General features: G+C 36.6%; 1 protein-coding gene across 15 annotated transcripts in view; it reads right to left on the bottom strand.

Annotated features, from left to right (window-relative positions):
* Positions 1–2,487: 2,487 nt before the first annotated feature.
* LOC307001555 (inactive all-trans-retinol 13,14-reductase-like) overlaps positions 2,488–25,548 on the bottom strand; it is a 70,735-nt gene continuing 47,674 nt past the window's right edge. For 5 of the 15 annotated variants that reach the window (XM_079618209.1, XM_079618212.1, XM_079618222.1 and 2 more), the window contains 11 exons: positions 5,712–5,846; positions 5,434–5,616; positions 5,097–5,338; positions 4,819–5,014; positions 4,540–4,737; positions 4,262–4,381; positions 4,030–4,168; positions 3,844–3,953; positions 3,592–3,758; positions 3,347–3,503; positions 2,488–3,218 (listed from right to left, as the gene is read on the bottom strand). In XM_079618209.1, coding sequence (XP_079474335.1) covers positions 3,073–3,218; positions 3,347–3,503; positions 3,592–3,758; positions 3,844–3,953; positions 4,030–4,168; positions 4,262–4,381; positions 4,540–4,737; positions 4,819–5,014; positions 5,097–5,338; positions 5,434–5,616; positions 5,712–5,846 — 1,793 coding nt within the window. In that variant the 3' untranslated portion in view covers positions 2,488–3,072. Of the gene's footprint in view, positions 3,219–3,346; positions 3,504–3,591; positions 3,759–3,843; positions 3,954–4,029; positions 4,169–4,261; positions 4,382–4,539; positions 4,738–4,818; positions 5,015–5,096; positions 5,339–5,433; positions 5,617–5,711; positions 5,895–8,094; positions 8,413–11,218; positions 11,279–17,496; positions 17,658–21,190; positions 21,322–22,824; positions 23,008–25,548 lie in introns of those variants that run through there. The other 10 variants (XM_079618215.1, XM_079618208.1, XM_079618214.1 and 7 more) reach the window with 10 other exon arrangements.

The following is a 25,548-nucleotide window of genomic DNA, read 5'->3' as shown; positions in this document are numbered from 1 at the left end:
TAAGTTGTATAGGTAATCAAACAGTTAATTAATTTACTTAGATTTACTAAATATATTTTAAGACCTGATTGTTTGTGGTGATAAACTGGCACCATTGAATTGTTTGGAAAATGAGACAGAGACGAATGTGCAAGACAAGTGTCATGCTTATAATAATAATAATAATAATAATTTGTTACATTTATATAGCGCTTTTTCTTTTTCTCAAAGTGCTTCACATATGGAAGGGGGGGGGGGGGGTCTCCTCAACCACCACCAATGTGCAGCATCCACCTGGATGATGCGACGGCTGCCATGTTGCGCCAGAACGCCCACCACAGTGGGCGTTCTGGCGCCTTCAGTGGGCAACCAGTCTTGGGCTACAGGGTGATTTGGCTACTGGCAATATAAAGCGAACTCTTCCACATACTGATAATGAACTCTGAGATGGGCAAATATGTTTATTTTGAGCATTACATTTCATCATGCAAATATGCGTAAATACAGACATTAAAATTCAATGGTTGATCTTATGGGATATGACAGCAACACAATTACATTGGCTGCATTTGACAGCAAAGGAATTGCCTTGCAGTCCAGTCAGACAATGGCAGTTGTGTGTCTGTTTTTTTTTTTTCAGGCTACCAAAGCACCATAACATGTGCAATGTGGCTTTCATAATTAGGTTACATAATTATACAAGTCCGTGTCATTTGTATTATGATGGAGTTTTTGAATCAGTCACCAAACAGTTGAGAGTCGTTCACAGTCAGTCGTATCAAAACACATTATGACCTGACTAGGCACTCAAAAATATAGGGTACAACGGGGCTTAAAGCTTACCAGGGTAAAATAAGCATTTGACATTATTCTCTTTTAAACCAATAGGCACAAAAATGCTCTGCAATTTAAAAAAAAACACGTTTTTGATGAGGCCCGTGGAAATTTAGCTGATCTTTGACGCAATCACGGACAGCAATGCAAAGTTGATTCTGCACTAATTTGATGTTATAGTTTATGTTTTTTTTTAATGTTGTAGATTCATGTAGCAAACAAGAATCAATAAAATTAGTGTCTGTATTTTGAGACAGGTCTTGTTAATGATTTTCAAGGTAATTGTTATTATATGTTTTGTTCAAGGTAATTAAAGGGACAATAAGTAGGAATTACTCCCATCTAGTGGTGAATTTGTATTTTGCATTCAAACTAATTTTGCTCTCCAGCGCCTCGCTTTTTCAAATGCGCGTTGCATCTACGGTAGGCGATATGCACCAAAAAGCTTAGACAGTATGTCTTCTAATAGCACTTCGTCGAGTTTTTCTTCAGGTGAACAGGTGTGTTATTTCAAACAAACTGCAACATGACAACAAACAAACGAATGTTACAGTATGAATTACTGACTGTGAAAAACATGAAATATTGTAGTTATGCCCAGGGTGCGGGGGGGGGGGGGGGGTATGTTTTGAAACATTGTTATTCATAAACATAAATCATGAGAACATGAACTTCATCACTGCATTTGCAGGAATTGTAAAATCTTTTTTCTTATTAACTGAAGTAGCCTAACGCAATATTTTTTACTCTAATAGCTTATCTTTCCCCACACATATGAACTGTGATCATGCAATAACGTTAACTTTACATCGCGATGCTGAGCTACAGTGAAATGATAGAAAAGTCATTATCTGTGATAGCAATTCGCCTCATTCGCGCAAACTGGACGCGCGAATGAGGCTCGCGTCTACCGCGCCGCAGGACCTCTAGACGCGCATAAACGCCTCTTTACATTGACTTAACATTGAAATCACTCGGGCCAGACCCTGGATCACAAAGCAGTCAAGTATCAGATATATTTGTGGAAATAACCAACAATACATTTTATGGGTCAAAATTATCTATTTTTCTTTTATGCCAAAAATTATTGGATTATTAAGAAAAGATCATTGTCCATGAAGATATTTTGTAGATTTCCTACCGTAAATATTAAAAATATATTTGTGAGTGAATGCAGCACATTCAAAAACATTAATGGACAACTTTAAAGCGTCATTTTCTCAATGTTTAGATTTTTTTGCAACATCAGTTTCCAGATTTTCAAATAGATGTATCTCAGCCAAATATTGATCTATTCTAACAAACCATACATCAATGGAAAGCTTATTTGTTCCACTTTCAGATAGATGTATACGTCTAAACTTAAAATGTACCCAGGTGACTGGTTTTGTGGTCATGTCACAAATGCACCTTCTCTTTCAGCTTGGGGGAAGTGGACACAAGCCCAGTCAAAAATGTGATTAGCAAATCATATTGTATTTTTCTCCTCTTTCAGTCTCATTGACATGGTTCCACTGTCCAACCCACTTTGGGTTGACCATAGCATAAAATCACCAAATAATAGCAAGTTTGTATTTAAATTATGAACGGCCATGCTCTTATGCAAGGCAGACTTGAATGATTGGATTTTTGTAGTGATCAATATGAGACTTGAGCTCCAAATTAAAGACTGTCACCAGGTTCACTAGAAGTATTTTCTGCAGAATATTGCAACTTTTAAAAATTTATTTTAAACCATAGTAAGTGGCATTAAATATGAAAAGTACTTTTTCATCTAAAAGTCACAATTCCCATGTAGATAAATAGGGAATTATTCCTTGAAATACACAAGAAAAAAAGATTACAATAGTTCACAATACCTAATCAAAATAAGGGATGAACAGCCTAAAAATGTAATAGGCTGCAATCTATGTTTTGTACACTTGCTAATGAAAACACCCTCCCATTAACAAAAGAAAGTCAGGAACCATGGTGTCTGGTTGGCTGAAACTCATTTCAACAAACGTTTAAAATGCTGCCATCTAGTGACAAATCATGAACAGTTACCAACCAATTTTGAGATCTTTGGGTTGTGTACAAGGTAGCAGTATTATCTTTGGAAAAATTGATTTTCAGCAAAAGTACCAGGAACACTGTGCAGTAGTCAGTTTTATTCAGAGTTGCAGCAGAGGGGACAAATGCACAGCAAAACGAGATCCAACAGTATGAAGATGATTTTACCATTAGGCAAACTTCTCCATAGATACAGGAAATATATTCTCACTCTAGTTTCTTGACCACCTTCCCCTTAAGTTTCTTTTGTTGGAGTAGAAGGTCAACATACAGACAGTGATCCACAACACTTGAAGCACAGAGAAGACCACCATGCAGAGCACCGGAGTAACCAGCAGCAAAGACATCTTGACCTGAAGTGGGGGGAAAGACAGGCTGTCATATGGGAAATTAAAGCAAGACCAAAACAGACATGCCTGTAATGGGCCAAAATAACTTCCTAAAGTAGTAACGTTGAAAACAAATTTATACAGAATATTACCTGACAGGTAGAGGTTCTTGATGGGTGTGTTACATCGGATCTTGGCAATGTTCAGCGGTTGGTATCTCTCCAGATTGTGTTCTGCAGACAACATAGATCCATATGTGGCACCCAGTCCGTGCATGTTGATGGGACTGACTGCATGCAACAGCGCCACCTATGGAAGACAGGAAACCAATCACTCAACTTATATGTTTGTCACTTTAGTTAATAAGCAGCACTCATATGATACAGGAGAAATTTACCTTCTCTTTCAGCTTGGGGAAGTGAACACAAGCCCAGTCAAAGAGATGATTAGCAAATCTCATCTTGTATTTTTCATATTCTTCACCTCTTTCAGTCTCATTGACATTGTTCCACTGTCCAAACCACTTTGGATTGACCATAGTCTGGATCACCATGCGTGACTGCCCTATAAAACAAACCACAAATGACACTTTAGTTGGTGAATTTACTTTGATGGTTCTGGGTGTAATAAATACAGAGAGGAAGTTAACCTGGGAAACGAGTGCATGAGGTAGGATCCTTAGCAGAGGGGAAGGAAATGTACATCATGGGGATGCTGTCAGGTGCGTCCTCCTTGTCTGAAGCAAAGTAGTCTTCCAAGCTAAGGAAAGTCAATTGAGTTTATGGAGAGAATAGATGTGATTACCACTGAAGAAAGTATTGACTTGAACACCTACACTTCATCCATGTTGTTGCTCTTATAGAGTCGCATGTTGGTTGAGGAGATGCCCAGTTCTTCATTAGTGGCATTAAACCCAGCAAACACCTGGAAAAATCCTTTGCCTGGCTTTAGAGTATGAAGATAATCCTGGATCTCTGGGAGCAGCAGGAGATAATAAAAATAGGCCAGTAAATCAAGCATTCATACGAGTACATTAAACAGCCTGTACTGAAGACATTGTCACTTACTTGAATTTGCCTGGATCTCTGGAGTCAGAAGCTTCTTGAAGGTGGTGAACATACCAGCATTTGAAATGATCACAGGAGCCTGAATTTCAACTTCTTTATCTCCCGTCTTCACAGCCACTCCTACTCAAAGAGACAGCCCTTGTTTGTTTCACACATGGACACTCTGGAGCCAAATAAGTAATGGATGCCACCACATCTGTGAAGCCTTTTTCAGTACGAAACCTAGTTGAGTAAGACTAAGACAAGGCAATGTGACATGACCCTAGTTCAAAACTCACCATATGCATTTCGTTTTCCTTCAACTAGAATGCTGGACACAGGAGCATTGACCAGGACTTTTCCTCCATGCTTCTCCAAAACCTGAATGATGTGGTATGGGATCTCACTAGCGCCACCCTTAGGATAGTAAACACCACGCTTGGAGTGGTGCAGGAAAAGGGCATCAATCATGCAGCTGGAGTTTTTGGGCGGGACACCTTGAAATAACGAGAAAAAGAAAAATAATTATTCTAAAATGCAATAAAAAGCCAAATATTGGTAACAAGTTTCCCTCTTACCATAAAATATTTGAGAAAACACAGTGAGGAGGTCACAGTTGCTTGTAAAAGACTTGACCATGTCTGTTGTACTGGTGCGGGAGTATCTGAAAATTGGGGAGATCAAGTCAGCGATTCCACTCCACAATATGAAGCGAGCAAACCAGAGCGGGACCATCTTCAGCACACACAGCAGATGGATCTTCTTGGAACAGATCTAGAAGGAAAATATAACTTGTGACACCAAAAATCACTCCACAATGCCTGATAAATAAACTATAGTGCCATCAACAAAATACCTTCATGATTTTAAAGAACTCCTCTACTGCTTTAGTATCATTGGGAAACTGCTTCTTAAGATGAGCCTCCATCTGCTTCTTGCCATTGTAAATGGTGTATTCTTTACATTGAGTTCCTTTACCAATAACAACCGTGTCCACATGGGAACCTTGCTCAGCAAAATGCACCTGGCCATCAGTGATCAGATCCAATGCAATTTTCAAGAAGCCATTCTCATGAAGTTGTCCAAGATAATGGAAGCCTTTGACAAAAATGCACATTGTGTAAATGACAGAATTTGAGGTATTCAGCATTTGATAACTTATGTAATTCCATGAACATCATTGAGCTTCTTACCACAGTCAAACTCAAAGTCTTTCTCAGTGAAGGTCTTACACAGGCCTCCTGCCTGCTTGTCTTGCTCCAATACCAGGACTTTCTTTCCTAATTTTGCTAAAGTTGCCGCTGCAGTCAAACCACCGATACCACTGCCAATCACAATGACGTCCAAGTTCCTGGGCACTTCAAATTCATCAAATTCTGTAGTTCAAGAAGTAACGTTAGTTAACAATGGACACCTGCCATTCGCAGTCAGCTTGTTTCACTAGCATGCAACACCTCTAAAGTTTACATACCTTTCCGGAGCACTCTGTCCTTTTTCTTCTGCTCTACAATTAGTGGACCAGGAGAACTAATAGCACCCTTGCACAGTCCACTTCTCCTGCCAAACAGATACCAGAACGTGCCACGACCCCAGTCCACAAGCCATTCTAGGAAAAGCAGAAACCACCACATCTTCAAATCCTGAAAAAGAGGAGCTGGTGTTTTCAGTTTCTGGAGAGATCACACCCTCTATAAGATAATAAAATCTGAAGCACCAGCTCTGTCCAGAGACTGCAGACAGCAGATTAGTACTGATGATTGAGTTCAGGCCCTATTTATTAGTCCAAATTGTGGGTGGAGACATAGGCGGAGTTTCAATTTTGTGCTTGGGAGGGGGATTGGATAATTAAAAGATTAGGGATTTAATTGAATAAATACACAAGAATGTTCAAATAAGTTCCAAGTCTAATTGTATTTATGAAGTAATCAATATTATTAGTCTAATATGTTGAAAACGCAAACATTTATTGTCTCGTCACATTCATTATCTCATATTTTTAATTTAAAACAGTAAGATTTCATAAAAAGCGGAGTAGCCTAGTTTGCAACACTAGATATTCTATTGCTGTCGGCCGCTAAACATTTCTATCGTAGTAGCCTACATCTACTTGAACTGAATTTGGTGACAGTACAGTGTATCACAGTGACGCTACGCTATTGATGTTTAATAATATAAAATGTGCAGACCGGTCTGGGGATTTGCACTTTGCAGACAGCCCCTTATACACACTTGTCTCTCAATTGGCTGGTTTGAGACAAATTTATATTATAAAGCTCGTTTTGAGGAGAATTGGGTTGTAGCTCGTTGTCTAGGTTACTGTGATTGTAAATAGGTGTCGTTTGTGTTTTAACAACATTCAGCTCAAGAATATTGATCCGGGAAGTTCGAATAGCCAATGTGAATATATTGCCAACTTCACTGAACTCCTTGAGTTAAGCACTGACTGCATTTTTTTATATTTGAGTCCAAGTTCAAACACTATGAAACGCTCCATTAACGTACGGAGCTCTGAAACACTGCCAGCGGGACATTAAACAGGAAGTGTCTGTCCGAGCTCACAACAGGTTTTGCGTGGGAACGCAAATTTCTTTGCGAGGGAACGCAAAAGTTTTGCGTGGGAACGCAAAAGTTTTGCGTGGGAACGCAAATAACTTTGCGAGGGAACGCAAACATTTTGCGTGGGAATGCAAATATTTTTGCGAGGGAACGCAAAAGTTTTGTGAGGGAACGCAAAGTTTCTCGGGGGAACGCAAAAGTTTTGCGAGGGAACGCAAAAGATTTGGAAAAAAAATGTTCTCCCATCCTAAAAAAAATTCCACCACCACGTCCCTTTAGGGGCTCCGTAGTGTAAGCAATTCAGCCACCCAAAGCACCATACCATGTGCAATGGTCTAAAGTGAGCTTTAGAGATCACAAGCCAAATTTAACTGACTATAGCAAAGTCATAACATTTTTCATTTCTGCATACACAGGCCAGGGCATCCTAGGCAGCATATGTATAAAACTGACTTGTTGTTCAATTTGAATGACAAGATAATTTCATATTTTTTCTCTCTCTGTCATATTTCTGCTAGCAAAGGTAGGTAGTGGGTTTTTTAAACTCTAATGTAACATAGTAAATAGCTAGCCATGCACAAGGGTGACCATGCTACACTATAGCCTACTCACTCCAGGCTCAGTGAGCACTTTGTTGGGAGGTGATTATTTTCTCAATTTTGAAGGGGGAAAAGGGGGGGGGGGGGGTGGACTTAAAATATAACAATGGATATATGCATATGCAAACAGACAGACAAAGGTCGTTCCATGTAAAATCGACCAAATTTCAGAAACTTCCCTGTCTCAACTTTTTCTGAAGATAGACATAAATAGTGATGAAATCCATAATATCAAATTAATTTAAAAGGGGGTAAATCACCCCATTTTCCAAAATGAAATATGGGCCCTGAAATGTCTGTCAAATCCTGATCAGAGCATCACTATAAATAATGCTACATTATAAAAAAAAGGCTTCAAATATAATTTAAGAATTTAACAAATATAATTGGTATCGGTGATTTGGTTTTCGACCATTGAAAATAGGTAAAATTCAACTATTTGGACATGTTGTATTTGTGATCCCCTCATATGGAATTGAACCATACAGGGCCTTAAAAATGTATATTACAAAAGAAAAGTTTATTAAGAATGAGAATCTAGACGGATTTTGATATAACTTTAATACATTTAGAGTTACAGGCACACAAAATTTGGGGAAATAATATTTTTGGCACTCAGGCATGTTCTATGTTAAGGAAGTTTAAATCACCCCATTGACTCAAATTTTTTGACTCTGTTGACTCTTGATTAAGACTCACTGGTTTGTTCACGGATTCTGGATGGATGACTGATGGACATCTTGCACAGTCCACTTCTCCTTCCGAACAGGTACCAGTATGTGCTACGAGCCCAGTCCACAAGTCATTCAGGGAAGAGCAGAAACCACCTCTGTACAAACGGCTTTGCGTGTGTGGCCCCTTTAAGACTTGAAAGTTTATGTTGTAATCTTGCATATAATGGTTGATTGTTGGAGTTGTTACTATATTTGAGTGTTTAATCGTGTTTAATTAACGATCGTTACATGCATGATCATATTAATCTGCCGTCGAATTATGCAATTGCTTTTTATTATAATGCTGTCATATTTTATGTTGAGAGAGATCGTTTTTTCATGTTCAAGATGTCTGTAGTAAATTGCCAATATAAGTGTGAGTTGATTTAGTTAAAGCAGTTAGAGATTATAGTTAGATGGCATTCAGATGCTAGGCTAATCAAGTTTATTGTGTCACTCTTATTGCAATTAATATTCCACACAGATTGTGATATTGGATTGCTAAATAATTGGATCTGAAGTCTGTATTATTTACTAATTGCAATTGTTATTTATCTTTGTACAGACCACACACAAATATATGCTTCAGTAAAGACATCAAAGGAACTGTAGTTGACTGAGTTCCTGGGTTCTGATAGGCCCATCCAGGGCGAGTGTTGCTTTATCCATAGGCCTACAGTCCATTCAAAATTCCAATTCCAAATACAACAACCTAATTTTTAGTTGCTGGAAGAAGAAGAGCAGCTGGTGCTTTCAGTTTGAGTGTTCTGGAAGATTTAAGGTGATAGAAGCTCAAGCAGCTTCAGGGATACCTCTCCCTGAAATGACTTTTTGCAGGTTGGGATGTCTGGTTTTACTCCGTATCAGCTCCCAGTAAGCTGGAGACAGATCTCAAAACGACAAACATCAACCCAGGCGCTTTCTCAATATCACTTTATCTGTACTTTGGTCAGTTATGGTGAATTGAGTAAGTTGTAAACCGGCACCACTCATTAGGCTTGTTTGAGATGAGCAAAATCTGCGCAGAACCGATCACCGGTGATCAGCGCGAGATGCATGCCGGTTAGAAAAGTGTCCGAGAGCGGTCCGCCTGGCTCTGATGTCATGCTGACGTATGTCAAAACACTCTCGCGATCGCAAGGCGCACGTGTCGGATTCTGCAGTTGCGCGCAGTTGCCCTCGACCGACTGCGCTGATCAAAAGCATGATGGGAAACGACTTGCTGACGACACAGCTCAATGCTCATTGGTTTAAACAACCGTGATGTATTCTCTTTTAAAATGTTTGAATTTAAAACTCTGATTTCGTGTTTTTATGTAAAAATTATGTGTGAGTATTCCCAAACTCTCTGACCAGATAGTTGATAAACACATCTTTGGTATGTAATAACAATAACGTTGAGTGTCTTGTTCATTATATTTATTTTCTTATAAGAAACAGAACTTAAATTACATCCAGTTTATTAGCAACACTGTGCACGAGCGTGAATCCCGCGATATCCATCTTTGATCTCACAGGTGTCAGATCCACTACGAGAAGAGGGAACTGTCCGTCTTGCCTGCACTTTTTTCACTCCTCTCCTCAATGACGCCGCCTACTCTCGCATAGGCTACATTTCAGGGGAGGCAAGGCGCATCTCAAACAAGCCTATTGTTTCGGAAAAAACAGGACAGAGCTGACTATGCAAGACACGAGTATCATGAAGTCTCAGTGTTGTGGAGGACATTATCCAAAGTTCCAAACTATTATTTCAAGCACTTGCACTCAGTCATCAACACAAGTATGATGGGAATCATCTTCAAATTCTAAAAGAGTTTTAGTTGCAGAAACATTATGAATGCTTTATTTTTTCAGAAGTAGGCTAATGCCCACACTTCTCAATAGATGGTGCTATTTCCACAATTCAGAAACACGCAGAAAAAAACATTAGGTTACACCCTTCATGTGGTGTCATTTTTTTCCACAGCTCTTAATGAGTGCAAAACTAACTCATGTCAAACTGTTGTCTGTGGTTTGCTTATCAGGACAACTTTGCAAATTCTGGGGAAAAGTGCCCTGTCTTGTGCTTGACAGGCAGATTGTTAGTTGTTAATAAAACACTACAAATATATAAAACAAAAACTGTGAAGTCTGACATTAACAATAAAACTGTTGTCAACTAACTTTCAAAAACTCTCCCATCTACTGTTGCAGGATTCTTATTTAAAAAAAAAATTCTTCTATGAAACTATTTTATAGTTTACTCAAAAATACATTTATAAAAGTAATGTCACAGAAAATGTTGCAAATGTATATGACTGGTGACTGTCAACAGCACTCCACCCACTTTTTAAAATATATTTAGAAGAGGACACCAGTTACTTCCCTCTTTGTGGTTAAACTTCCTTGTTCAGAAACTAGTAATCATTATTTTCCATCCACCACACAAGGAGACAGAAAGTGTTCTAGTTTAGGATGATTTAGAGTTAAACAAACATGGTAGTATCAGCTTTTACATGTTCAGTATCAAGCGTCCATCCATCGTTTTACTCTGAAGTGTTAACCGTGACAGGAAGTCAGCACTCACCATTTAATGATTGCTATGTTTATCTCACATTGGCCTGCTGGAAACTGTGTCATTCAAAATTATCAAGTATTTTCCAGTACTATGGGGGGAAAAAAAATGTAAAGAGGGCAAACTTCAAAAAGGCCATAAGCTGCAAAGATTGTCAAGTAACGAGCCTCCACAACTTTCTAACACATGAAAACATGAACACAGAAGTTTTCAATCCCAAAACCACCAAGTTTATTCCCTACTGTTATGTATATCTGAGTGAAACTGCTTCTGGAATGAGATTTGATTGTAGGCCATGATTTGGTTTCGTCCTTCGGGAATTAATCGGATCATAGGAAGTTAAAGTTGGCTGGCTAAATAAAGGTAGATGACAGTTTGTAGTCAGTAGGGGAGGATATATATAGCCCCACCTTCCACCGAGACACACAACAGGAAGAGAAAATACATCATTTCAAGGGGGAGGGGAGGTTAAAGTTTTTTATTAAAGATTATTAGGGCATATGAATACATAATAATAAATAGCACGCAGTACTCATCTAGGAAGTATAAATCCCACCCACTGAGTTCCTCGATTGGCCCTCTGCAGATCTGTGGAAGGATCCTACCAAAGCAGCATCTAAAATGAACACAGAATAAGTTATGCAATACAATTCAAACAAATTATTTCAAATAGTTTAAACCAGAGGAGGCAAGATAAAACTGATCTTTCTGGTTTAATTTTTTCTTTTCTTATATGCTCTAAACAGAGTGCTGATTATATTTAAGCATCAAACACAAACCACTCTTCTTCAGGAAATCAAGCTCAAATAATTTAAGGGCAGAACAATTTAATTAAATAAAATTTGGTTCACCGTCTTGAAGACCATGTGGCTGCAACTTAACCCCTTAAGCGGCATTAATATTAATATTACAATTAAAATCAGGCATTAGAAAAAAAACGGCATTAGAATTAAAATGAAAAAAAAATGTTTTGTATGAGATGTATATTTTTATTTTGATGAATTTCCAGTTATGTTGCATACCACCATGCATGTACCACAGCTTTAGTTCATCCACAGTTATTCTAAACTATATACTGTAGCTGTTCTGACTAATGACTTGGGAGGCGGTTTTATTCAAAGCAAATTACAAATGAGGAACATCGCAAGAACCAACAATACTCGCAGCACCACAAAGTTTCCTAGTAAGCTAGAGCAGAAGTACAAGCAGAAGAGGTTTTTTTTTTAATTATATATGTCTAAAAGGCACAACAGCAAGTGTAAAGGGAAGGTGGAAAATGGATATGAGAAAGTAAATTATGGCAGTTTCTTGCATAAAAAATTGTTATAGTAATGTGCTCAGTAACATTCCTATTGTAAAACTTTTATTGTGAATTAAACTTAATTCCAACTTTTGTTGAACTTGTGGTTTTGATTTGCATTGTCTCATCTCCCCAACACCCCACCGCCCATCATTTCTCAAAGGACTTGCATAATTGTACTTCCTCTCTGCTTTCCTGTCATGTGAACAGAAGTTTGCTAACTTTCTTTTCATTTTGAGGCATGGTTTGAGGAAACCAAAAACATCTCATAGCCACTTAACGGTTGTATCTCTCTAGGGCGTTGCATTTTCGACAAAAGTAAGTAAGGCTTGTTAAATACTTTACATTTTTTACTTGTTTTAACAAAGAATGTGCATGACTATATACGTTTATTGGAATTCTTATTCTTATCAGTTTTTCGACAACAGTAGCTGTAGCTTTAAGGAACAGCTACATAGTTTTGATCAGCTTAACCCTTTACTAATCCACTCAAACTAAATATATTCTTGATAATGATTTACAACATTAATCGATGAAAAGTGAAAATTTAAATGAAAAGTGTTTTATTTGGGTTTATAGAGATCTCAGACATTCATACTCTAATTCAAATGCATATTTGGAATCGGTAAACACTGATCTTTTACTACATTTAATCACTTTATACAGTAAGAAGAATTTCCCTAAATAACTATAATGGCTATATCAACTGCATTTGCTAAATTCGTGACATGTTGAAAAAATATATAATTAAGACACTATATTAAAGGAATAGGTAAAAAATAAATAAAAGAATATTCTGTCATTAAGTCGTTCAACAGAGTATTATTTTCTTTTTTCTGTGAAACACAAAATAAGATGCTTGGTAAAATCACCATGCTGCTTTTTACCATTAAAAAGAATGGTTATTCACACCGTCAAGCTCAAAAATGGACTAAAAGCACCATAAAAGTATAGGCTAGTTGTACAGTATGCATTATATGATTTGAGCTTGACAGTATACACTAAATAAACATTCAAACTTCCATTGATTGTATGGTAATCAAAGGCATTCTGTCTAATAATAACTTCTCTTTTGTTTTTCACGGATGAAACAAAGTCAAACAGGAACATTTTAATTTTCAAACAAGCTATCCATGTAAGCATTCACAACATGGAAAGTGGCATATAACTACTTACTTTGGAATCTAAATAGCTCTCTGTGTGAGGAAAGTAAGCATGTTTCATTGGGTGATGCGATAAAACCATGATGAACCAATAAATGGCAAGCACACATATCCCTTAACCGTCTGCGGCAGTCTATAGACCGTCAATACCACCCCCTTCTGAGATGTGTTACCCACATATAATATTGACGACTAAAAAACATTTTTCAAGTTCACACTTTCTGTGCAGCACCTTAATTGCACAGCTACTGCAAAACTGCACAGGCATAGAAAAGTTTTCATTGCATATTTATATGTGAACCTGGACCACAAAACCAGTCACATGGGTCCATTTTTTGAAAATGAGATTTATACATCTTCTTAAAGCTGAAGTAATAAATAATAAATAAGCTTTCCATTGGTTTGTTAGGATAGGACTAATTATTGGCCGAGATACAACTATATATCTTGAATCTGAGGGTGCAAAAAAAAAATCGAAATCGCCTTTAAAGTTGTCCATTTATGCTTGCGAATGTCTAAAAACTGTTTAAAATAAGCTGAAAATAAGGAACTATGATAATAAATAATGCTGTTTTAAATCAGGAAATGCTTCAGTCGGTGTGTCTGAGGGGACTTCTCCTGCTGTTGGTGGGAAGACAGGGTAGGTACATGAAATACACCAAGTGCAAATGTCCTTAATCTGGATTCACGGCTGTGTTTGAAAACTGAACAAGTAGCATACGGAGGTGGTAAGGCATTATGCCAATGTTTGCAAAGCCTCATTTCCTGCCTATAATATACCATGATCCTGTGCCTGCAGTTCATACAAAAACAAAAATGGTGCCATGTTATGGTGCATTGGAAGCCAGTCTAAAAACTGTTTCAGGAGAGTACAGGGCAGCTACCTTCAGATTTGGACACAGCTGTCTATCTCGGTCTGCCTCTTTTAAAGAATTGTGCCACTGTTCCAAAACCTAGTGAGCAGCAGAGAACAATTGATTTCTATAGTTTGGCATTATAAGTTTGGGGTCAGTAAGATTTTATTTTTCATTTTTGAAAGATAATTTTTGTCTTTTAGCAAGGACACATTTAAATGATCAAAAGTGGCAGTAAAGAAATGTAAAATGTTACAAAAGAGTTCTATTTCAAATAAATGCTGTACTCTTGTACTTCCTATTCATCTTAGAATTCTGAAAAAAGTATCACGGTTTCCACAAAAAAATTAAGCAGCAAACACTTTTCGGCATAATAATAATAATAAGAAATGTTTCTTGAGCAGCAAATAAGCATTAGATTTCTCAAGGATCATGTGACACTGAAGACTGGAGTAATGGTTGCTTTGCCATCATAGAAATAAATTACATTTTATAATATATAAAAATGGAAAACAGTTCAATTGTAATAACATTTGACAATATTTTAGTTTTTACTGCATTTATTGATTAAAAACCTTAAAACAAATCGTATCATCTACAAACTTTCGAACGATGGTGTACTTATTGAAATTTCTCTTTAGAATTTTAAGAAGGTGTCAAAGAAGGTATATAATAACCTTTTGGAAAAGTCTTCAGTCAAATGCTATAAAATGCTGCCTACACTAGGTTTTGGAACAAAGCCTGTGTCTCACAAATAAATGGAATTTGTATGTGTGTCTGTTAAAGGGATAGTTTACCCAAAAATGAAAATTCTGTAATTTATTACTCACCCTCATGTCGTTTCAAACCTGTAAAACTTTCGCTCATCTTCGGAACACAAATAAATATCTTTTTGGATGAAATCTGAGAGCTTTCGGTCCCTCCATTGACAGCTACATAACTACCACTTTGATGCCTCAAAAAGTTCATAAAGAGATCGTAAAACTAATCCATGTGAATTGAGCGGTTTAGTCAACATTTTCTGAAGAGACTCAATCGCTTTATATGATGAACATATTGAATTTAGGCTTTTATTCACATATAAACATTCATCAACACACACATCAGTTGTGGTAAACGGAAGCTCAAGCATGTTCGATTGCATGACGCATTGCATTGAAGCTCAAGCATGACGTGCGAGAACCAATGAGGTTCATTCTCATGTGTTAAACAGGACGTTTGAGCTTCTGCAAGAACCAATGAGGTTTGTATTCGCACGTCAAGCAGGTTCGGTTGAGCTTTTGTTTATGTTCGCTGATCAATGTTTATGAATAAAAGCCTAAATTTAATCAGGTCATCATATAAAGCGATCGTGTCTCTTCGGAAAATTTGGACTAAATCGCTCAAATATGGATTAGTTTTACAATCTCTTTATAAACTTAGCGTCATAGTTGCGCAGCTGTCAATGGAGGGACAGAAAGCTCTCAGATTTCATAAAAAATATCAAAAAAAGAAAATGAACGAAAGTTCAAGATTTAAAAGGTTTGTAACGATATGAGGGTGAGTAATTAATGACAGAATTTTGATTTAAATTTTTGGGCGGACTAACCCTTTAACTACATCAATCATAACAGATCAAATATCCAGAATGCTGAATCATGCAAGCAAAATAGACTGTTTAAAGACATAACTGAAGTTAAAACTGTTTGTTGCAGTCTTCACTCAGGAGATATGCTTAAAAGGTTCAGTAAACACATGTGGAGACTGTATCAAGGCCGGGCCCGGCTGTGCCTGGTGTAAAGACTTGGTAAGCCCTGCTTTATGGTTCAATTTAATTACCCTTCAGAAAATAACCGACTGTCTGAACTCAGTCCAAATGTATTAACACTACTCATGCTAATATAATGTAATTTAAAGTAGTTTCAACAATTTAAATCACACAAAGCCATAATTTGACTTGCGGTATAAAGTTTGGTCCAGTTTATTCTGACCAAGAATCATGTATTTAGATGATATGTAAATGGCCAGAACTTTTTACATCCTGTTTAGGTGCATGTTAATCAGATAAAAAAACACACTAATTGATTAGCATAGAAAATCCTTTCAAAATATGGCACAGTTTGAAAGTAACAAAAGGTGATAATTTCAGAGATAAAAGCAAAGTTCTGCTCATGAATTTCTTGCTTGCTACTAAGTGCCTCTATCAGAACTCCAGCGATCAATACTTCATCACAAGCACTGATGAAAATCAATTATATTTATTGATAAAAAGTCAAACTCTCAAAGTTTCATTGTTGTCAGACATTGCCAGGAAATTTCATAAGTGCCTTCAACTTTTGTGTGCAATATGTCTCAGATGGTCAGCTATTAGTAATGCAATGTTGGTCTGTCTAATTCTCAAAAGCTTTTTCAATTCAAAACATATTGAATCCCACATTGCATTTTCTTCAAATCCTGTTGTTTGTCTTATTCAAACAACAGAATTTCACCAAGACTGGGGAGCAGGAAGCAGCACGTTGTGACACTGCTGCCTTGCTTAAAAATAGAGGATGTCCAGCCGATAGCATAATGAATCCTAAAAACAAACCTACGACCGTTTTAAACAAGCCCCTGACTACTGGTCAAAATCCAGTGCAAATCCAACCACAAGAAATAAGTCTACAACTTAGACCAGGTATGTTATATACTTACAAACTACTGTATTGACCAAAAACAATGACTTTTTTTAATGTAAGTTTGAGACTGACTTTCAAAGAATAGAGATGACTAATTGTGTTGTTTTCTCAGGGATGCCTCACACTTTTCAACTAAAATTCAAAAGGGCAGAAGGCTATCCCGTAGATCTTTACTACCTAATGGATCTCTCCTACTCTATGAAAGATGATTTGAAAAATGTGAAAGATCTGGGAAATAAATTACTCCAAGAGCTCAAAAGAATTACGGGCAATGCCAGAATAGGTAAGCATGTATATCTCAATCAGAGTTGAATTGTTATGGCAATGGCTTCATTAACCAACTTTCCTGACGCAGGATTCGGTTCATTTGTCGACAAAACTCTTCTTCCATACACCGACACCAATGAAGCGAAGCTCCAACAGCCATGTGCGATTAAAGATGAACCATGCCAGCCAGCATTTGGCTTTCAGCATGTGCTTTCACTGACAACAAATGGGAATCAGTTTACAAATATGGTAAACACGCAGCATATATCTGGAAACCTGGACCCTCCGGAGGGAAGCCTGGATGCCATCATGCAAGCCGCGGTCTGCGTGGTGAGACTTAAAACGCTTCACACCACATAAGCATGCATAAGTGGCAGACATTTATTTTGGCAGACATTTTAACAGATCATCCACACTGTGGGCTAAAGAATTATATGTCATGCTGTGAGAAACAGGCTTGAATACTTACAGTACATGAAACCTGTAGAGAATTTCTTTGTGCTTCATTATATGTAATGCAAAGGAGCATGACGTTATGGAGCCTGATTCATGCATGACGTTCCATATCATGTGAGTAAATAAAGAAAACGTGTTACCTTTGCACAGAACGAGATTGGTTGGGGAAACAGCACTCGGCTGCTGGTGCTGGCTACCGATGACGGCTTCCACATGGCAGGGGATGGAAAACTCGCTGCCATTCTGGAACCAAACAAAGAAACCTGTCAGCTGGTCAACAACAAGTACAGCAAGAGCAACATCTGGGTATGGTTTAATACGTCTGAATAACTTAAATTCAGAATTTTTTTTTAACTATACCATGAGTTCCAAGGCAGGGTTACAATCTAAAATTAAAACAACATTTTTTAATTATTTCATAACTTGAAATAAAATAAACATGAAATATACAGTATATAGACACACACAAAAATTATATCAATGATACTAAAATAACACTGCTCCAAGGCAAGTTTAAATGTACATTTTGTACAGTTGGATAGACACTGATAAATTATGTATATACTAGACAATCAATCTTTGAATCGAAATACCTCATGAATGCATGTATGTTTTAGATGCTACAGTATCACCTTGATGTATGTAAACATATAACAACTACTGTATTTCATCTATGTTTTCAGGACTACCCATCTGTAGGACAGATAGCTCGCAAGCTAGAGGAGCAAAACATACAACCAATTTTTGCTGTCACTAAAAAAATGGAAACTGTGTACACAGTAAGTAAAACATGCTTATATCTAAAATTAGAAATATATATTTTCTGGGGGGATAAGGCTATAATAAGTTATCAAAAGTGTAACCAAGTGACTCAACGGCATTTTAAAAACATTGCCCAGCCATTATTGGGAGACTGGGAGTGCCTGAGAGTATTATTTTTGTTTGGTGAATAAATTAAAACACCTTCTCCTTTTACTTTGTGTCATTTACACACAATCCACATTAATATTCCTAATAGTAGTAGTGGAAGTACATTGGTGTACCTGACCACAGTTGTATGTTCTTTAATAGGAGCTGAGCAAACTGATCCCTAAATCTGCAGTAGGAGTGCTTTCTGACGACTCCAGCAACGTTGTCAAACTAATCGTGGATGCCTACAATGTGAGTGCATTTCCAATTTGCACAATCCTTGCCTTTTTAAAGGCTAAATAAATACAACATTACAATGAGAGCTTTTCTGTTGTTTAACACCCTTATCAATGTCCTATGGGGTTTGAACAGAACTTAACCTCTGAAGTGATCATGGCTCATGATGCCCTCCCAAATTCTGTATCTGTGAAATACACATCAAACTGTCCAGGCGGAGAAAAACCCAGTGACAGGGGGAAGTGTGATAATGTGAACATTGGACAGGATGTGAGTAAGATTAGACACCAGCACACACACAGACAGATCATTAATGCTATTGCAGATGCAAATCTTGATTTATCCGTTCAGCAGATTTAGCAAATGCAATAATACACGACTTTAAACTTTGTAAATGACCTTACTCTTACTCTTCGATCCTTTCAGGTGACTTTTGATGTGACAGTAACAGCAGAAAAATGCATTGAGAGTCAGAGCTTCCTCATTGGGCCATTAGGCTTTAATGAAAAACTGAAAGTGACCGTTCAGACCCGATGCGAATGTGAATGTGATGATCCGAATACAAATCATCCTCACTGTGGGAATAACGGTAAAGTCGACTGTGGCAGCTGCAGGTAACAGAAAATAATCATTTACTCTAAATGTGTTCTTTTTCATCACTTTTTATTGATATTAAACCCTAAAGGCCCTGGGTGAATATTACAACAACATGCCTGGGTCATATATCTACAAAAAATTTAAAATGATATTTTGCAAAAAAAAATTTAAAATATTTGTTCAATGACAAATAATATTTTCTCATAAGAATTCATAAATCCAATGAATCTTAAAAAGTACTGTAGCAATAATAATACAGCAAAAATAAAGATATCAAAATAAATTACAATTAAGTAATTAGTCTTTATATTTATTTATATTACAAAAAAAATTATAATGGTCCCAACAAAGACTTTAGTTATTTTTTTCTTAGAGCATATTATTAGAATTTAAAATAATATATGGTCTATTTGATAAAATTTGTAAATATAATTTATTCCTGTGATGCAAAGCTGAATTTTCAGCATCATTACTCCAGTGTTCAGTGTCACATGAACCTTCAGAAATCATTCTAATATTCTGATTTGCTGCTCAAGAAACGTTTATTATTATGATCAATGCTGAAAACAGTTGTGTAAAAAAAAATTCAGGATTTTTTGATCAATAGAAAATGTAAAAGAACAGCATTTATCTGACATAGAAAGTTTTTGTAACATTATACACTAACATTCTAAGGTTTGTGGTCAGTAAGAAATGTTTTTTTTTTTTTTTTTTGGGGGGGGGGGGGTAAAAAAGCAATACTTCTATTTAGAAAGGATGCATTAAATTGATAAAAAGTTATGACATTTATAATATTATTTCAACTAAATGAATTAGAACTTTCTATTCATCAAAGAATCCTGAAAAACAACTGTTTTCAAGATTGATAATAATAATGAATGTTTTTTGAACATCACATTAGCATATCAGAATGATTTCTGAAGGATCATGTTACACGGAAGATACATTACACGGAGTAATGCTGCTGAAAATTCAGCTTTGCATCACAGGAATAAATTACATTTTAAAATACATATTAACGTTTATTGGAAAGTGTGTGTGTGTGTGTGTGTAGATGCATACATTGACATCCAAAAAAACTTGCAGTACACACAAACTGTCTGTAGTGACAGATGGTCTATTACACATGAGTCATGACTAACATGAGCAACCTCCCCATGTCCACAGGTGTAATACTGGTTTCTTAGGACAGCGGTGTGAGTGCACGCTAGGCAAAAAGGACGAGGCTTCACTGAAAGCACAGTGCCGGAAAGACAACGGGACCGAATGCGAAGGCAAAGGAGATTGTGTTTGTGGACGGTGTCAGTGCCATATGACAGAGGCCGGTGGCAATTTCTATGGCGAACACTGTGAATGTGACGATGAGCACTGTGAAAAATTTAACAATACACTGTGTGCAGGTGATTTGTGTGGAAAGGCTCATATTTAAGTCCTTAACAGTTTATTTTTTCAATATATTTTTTTATCATTTACATGTAATGTTTTTACTGTTTACAGGTCATGGCAAGTGCAAATGTGGTAAATGTGAGTGTAAAGATGGCTACGAGGGAACAGCGTGTCACTGTGCAAGATCCGATGACGCTTGCAAGAGGGACGGGAATGTTTGTTTTAACCGTGGTAAATGTGTATGTAACCAGTGTGAGTGTGAGAGAGGATACAAGGGGCCGTACTGCGAAACGTGTTCTGCTTGTCAACGTCCGTGTCAACAGTCAGGGTAAGAAAACTTGTGACCTTGACCTTTACAAAGCCACCCTATAAATACAAATGATTACTTTAAATACACGTTCTTCCTTAATATCACAAACCCAACTGGGATTACTAAAACTACTGATTAGTTACAGAATTCTGATTCATTTAGTAAATCAGTTAATATATAATAATAATATATAAATGATCCATTTCACGTTTTCTCAGTTATATAAATGAGTTGGTTTCATTAGTTGTATTTAATACAAATGTATTTGTTATTTATTGCAATATATACATAATAAATATAATAATTTAAAATTTTCATAAAATACAATTCTATATATAAAATTTGATGTTTTATATTTTGATATGTATTTAAAAAATGTAAAAAATATTCCTGACCTATTGCAGGAGTTGTGTTGAATGTATGACCTTTGGGACCGGTCCGTTTGAAAAGAACTGCTCTTTAGCCTGTGCCCATCTGAAGTCTGTGACGGTTGATAGATTGGTCAAGAGCGACTGTCGAATCAAAGATAGCGCGGGCTGCTGGATGTCATTCACAATGAAAGAACAGCTTGGATTTGACAAATACGATATGAATGTCCTCAAAGACAGAGGTATAGTCCCTGACACCAATCCTGAAAAATGTATACATGTACTAGTTAATTGCGTTCTTTCATTATTGACCCTCATGTCATTTCAAACCCTGTAGATCTCCCTGTGTGTGTGTGTGTGTGTGTGTGTGTGTGTGTGTGTGTGTGTGTGTGTGTGTGTGTGTGTGTGTGTGTGTGTGTGTGTGTGTGTTTTAGGTAAAATTTGGCATTATCCAAAATCTTTGCGGGGATATGTTTTGGTCCCCATGAGTAAAACATGGGATGTGTGTGTGTGTGTGTGTGTGTGTGTTAGGTAAAATATGGCATTATCCAAAATCTTTGCGGGGAAATGTTTTGGTCCCCATGAGTAAAACATGGGATGTGTGTGTGTGTGTGTGTGTGTGTGTGTGTGTGTGTGTGTGTGTGTTTTAGGTAAAATTTGGCATTATCCAAAATCTTTGCGGGGATATGTTTTGGTCCCCATGAGTAAAACATGGGATGTGTGTGTGTGTGTGTGTGTGTGTGTGTGTGTGTTAGGTAAAATATGGCATTATCCAAAATCTTTGCAGGGAAATGTTTTGGTCCCCATGAGTAAAACATGGGATGTGTGTGTGTGTGTGTGTGTGTGTGTTAGGTAAAATATGGCATTATCCAAAATCTTTGCAGGGAAATGTTTTGGTCCCCATGAGTAAAACATGGGATGTGTGTGTGTGTGTGTGTTTTAGGTAAAATTTGGCATTATCCAAAATCTTTGCGGGGATATGTTTTGGTCCCCATGAGTAAAACATGGGATGTGTGTGTGTGTGTGTTAGGTAAAATATGGCATTATCCAAAATCTTTGCAGGGAAATGTTTTGGTCCCCATGAGTAAAACATGGGATGTGTGTGTGGGTGTGGGTGTGTGTGTGTGTGTGTGCGTGGGCATGTTTAGCTATACTTGTGAGGACCAAATGTCCCCACAAGGATACTTAAACTTGAGATTCCCTACTTTGTGAGGACTTTTTGCTGGTCCTCACAAGGAAAATTGATAGATAAACATAAAAAACAATGTTTTATTAAAAATGTAAAAATGCAGAATGTTTCCTGTGATGGGCAGGTTTAAGGGCAGTGTAAGGGGATATAATATACAGTTTGTACAGTATAAAAAACATTACGCCTATGGAGGTCCTCACATGTATAGCTAATGTGTGTGTGAAGAATTTCTGAATACTCGTAATATTTTCGAAATTTTCTTTACAACAATAGTTTATAATGAAAAAAGTAAAAGCTGTAAAAGTAGTCATATGGACTTTTTTATAATGCTTTTTGTCCTTTTTGGAGCATAAATAACAGTAGGTTTGCAACAATATGAGGGTGTGTAAATGACAGATTTTTCTTATTTGGACAAATATTCCATTTTTAAACAAATATCTTGTTTGAAACTGCAAAAAGAAAAGCGTTCTACCTTTATGTTTCTTGTGTTAGAATGTCCTGTGGGGCCGAACATAGCAGCCATCATAGGAGGATCTCTGGCAGGTGTGGCGTTGATTGGTCTCCTAATCCTCCTCATCATCAAGGCAATTCTGTATGCAAAAGACCTTAGAGAATGGAGGAGATTTGAAAAAGACAGAAAACATGAAAAAACATCTGTAAGTTCGGTTTTCTTTATACATAAAATAAATTCCCTACCCTTCGTATTCAGTCAAACTGCCAAAAGCGGTTCATTATTCACGCTTGACTTTTTTTTAATTAAGCAGATTGTTTTCTTCTCCTCCCACAGGGTACCAACCCATTATTCCAGAATGCTACGACCACAGTTCAAAACCCAACGTTTTCTGGAGATTCTTAAAAACTTGTTGGAGCTGACACACATGAAGCAGAGAGTGGATGTGTATTAATTCATCTATAGGCCTGATGCATGATCATGCAATACAATTAAATAACTTAAAATGTCCATTGCAATCTTTGAGTGAATTCATAAAATTTCTACTGTTTTTATTGTATTTGCAATAATTTAGATTAAATATGTTCAACTGCATAAAATACATTTACCGTACCATAGTTTATATTTTACATACTGTTTTATTTGATCTTTTGTGTCATTTAAATGTTTTTTTTGCTTTTGTTTAATTTTGTATAGAGAAATATATACAGCGAAATCAAATTTGATATTGAGCTTTGATTACAATTAAATTCAGTCATTTAAAAAGTCCAAACATTACTTTTACTACTACAAGTCCCATCTGGAATTAATTTATAAATAATCGTGTCATATTTCTGTATCGCTTAATGATAAACAAGAAGACTTCAATGGCACTGTTTTCTGAGTCACCTGTGTGGGAAAGATCTTTGGAAAGATTTTGGCAATTTCAATTCACAAAGGCATCGCAAACATTTCTGTCTCTAATGTTGTGCATTTGTATGAGCATTTATGCTTTAGAAGCTCTCAGTGCCTTTATATTGTATGTTTCAATGTCTGTCCAGATGCAAATCGATATGAAAATTAATGAGGGCATTTCACGGATTCTCTGTTATGAAACATGAGTCTTAAGTACAAGTGTTGGCTTTCCACATTATTAAGATAATAGACTTGTGACCTGAACATTTGCTTAGCTTTGCATTGTAACATGTCTAATGGTTCTTCAATGTTCATAACATTCAATTTAAGAATGTGTGTTTGTATATAAGAGCTCTGTAAATGTCTTAAATATAAATAAATTACAACTGTAATTTGCAGGAATTGCCTTGTTCCTTTATAAATTTGGGCTATGCATTTGAATCTCTGATGGCACAACGCCATTTTAACATTGAAAATATTAAATCAGAATGAATTTTGATTTCTATACTTTTTATATTTTTTTATGTTAAAATTCGAAACCAAGTCGTTTTGAGTAGTGGTCTATAACAGAGGAGTAGTAGTTGTGATGTGGCCTTCATAACCTTAATTAAATCTTTGCCCATTTGTTTGTTTGTTTGTTTATAGGCCTAGTTTAACACCATGCTGGTAACCTTGGCTATTTTCATGGCGAGAAAGAGATTAAAAGGGAGATTTTTTTTCTTAGATAAAAATTCTAAAACTAGATATGGGCCAGTATTTATCAAGCCTCTGAGAATTACTCACAAAAACACTACTACAGTAAGAATTAACTTAAGAATAAAAAAAATCTTGGCTCAAAGCTAATGTTTGTTAGCTAGTTAAGTTAGTTATCAAGCATCTCAGTCGTAATTAGGACTAAATCTTAAGTGTCAGTCTTTGAGATGATTCACTACACTTTGCTGTGCCACAAATGGGATTTTGGATGACGACATAGGCATGGACCAATCACTGAATAGATTTCCTTATTTAAGAATATTTTCAGATAAATTGACATTGAAAGGTAAAGTTCATGAGAAATAAATACGGGCCCTGGTCTAGCTTACTACTTTAAAAATATTTTCATACGAGTCAAATGAAAAATAACGAGTTCATACTATCATAGTCCATCAAAATATGCTTCAGTAATAATGGATTTTGGAACGAGGAGCATAAATGAAGATCTTCACCCGTTAGCAAAAACCTATGAGTTAGTCTGGAGTGTCCTATTCGACAGTGTGAATATGTACTATGATCCCAGCCATTTTCAAGATGGACACAATGCTTTACACCAAACAAAGGATTGATTTTGTAAAGGTTGTTTGTTATACACTGATCCCATTCAGCTTGCCATTTCTTGTGAATATAAATTTTATAGGTTTGAGCTCTGAGGATGGAATCGGGCACTTTTTGAGCTCTGAAGATGAAGCTTCCTTAACCACAACATCAGCTTGTTCATTACCTGAAATTCCACAATGCCATGGCAGTGGTACCCAACAAAAAATTACTTTAAAATTCTGTGCCTCCAAGGACCGCAAAATATAAAAAATGTTCACAAATGCTGGGTACTCATTTTTGGAAGATGCCAAAGAGTCTGATGACAGGATTTTTCTGAGTCTGTCATTAATAGGAAATTTCGCTGCTGAGAATTTTTAATATGCTACAATGCCAAAATGGTACTAAACTATAATGAGGAATCTGCATTACTCCATTTGTCTGATGGTTGACCACAAAGCCAGCTGAATCATAATCTCCAGACTTCGACCCATCTGTATATATTGGGATGTATGATGGACAAATTTCTCGGATACTCAGAAGTTGTTTGTATAATCATTT

This window comes from Phoxinus phoxinus, assembly GCF_949152265.1.
Source record: "Phoxinus phoxinus genome assembly, chromosome: 7".
NCBI lineage: Eukaryota > Metazoa > Chordata > Actinopteri > Cypriniformes > Leuciscidae > Phoxinus > Phoxinus phoxinus.
Note: the sequence above shows the minus strand (reverse complement) of the source record. Positions and strands in the feature narration are given on the sequence as shown.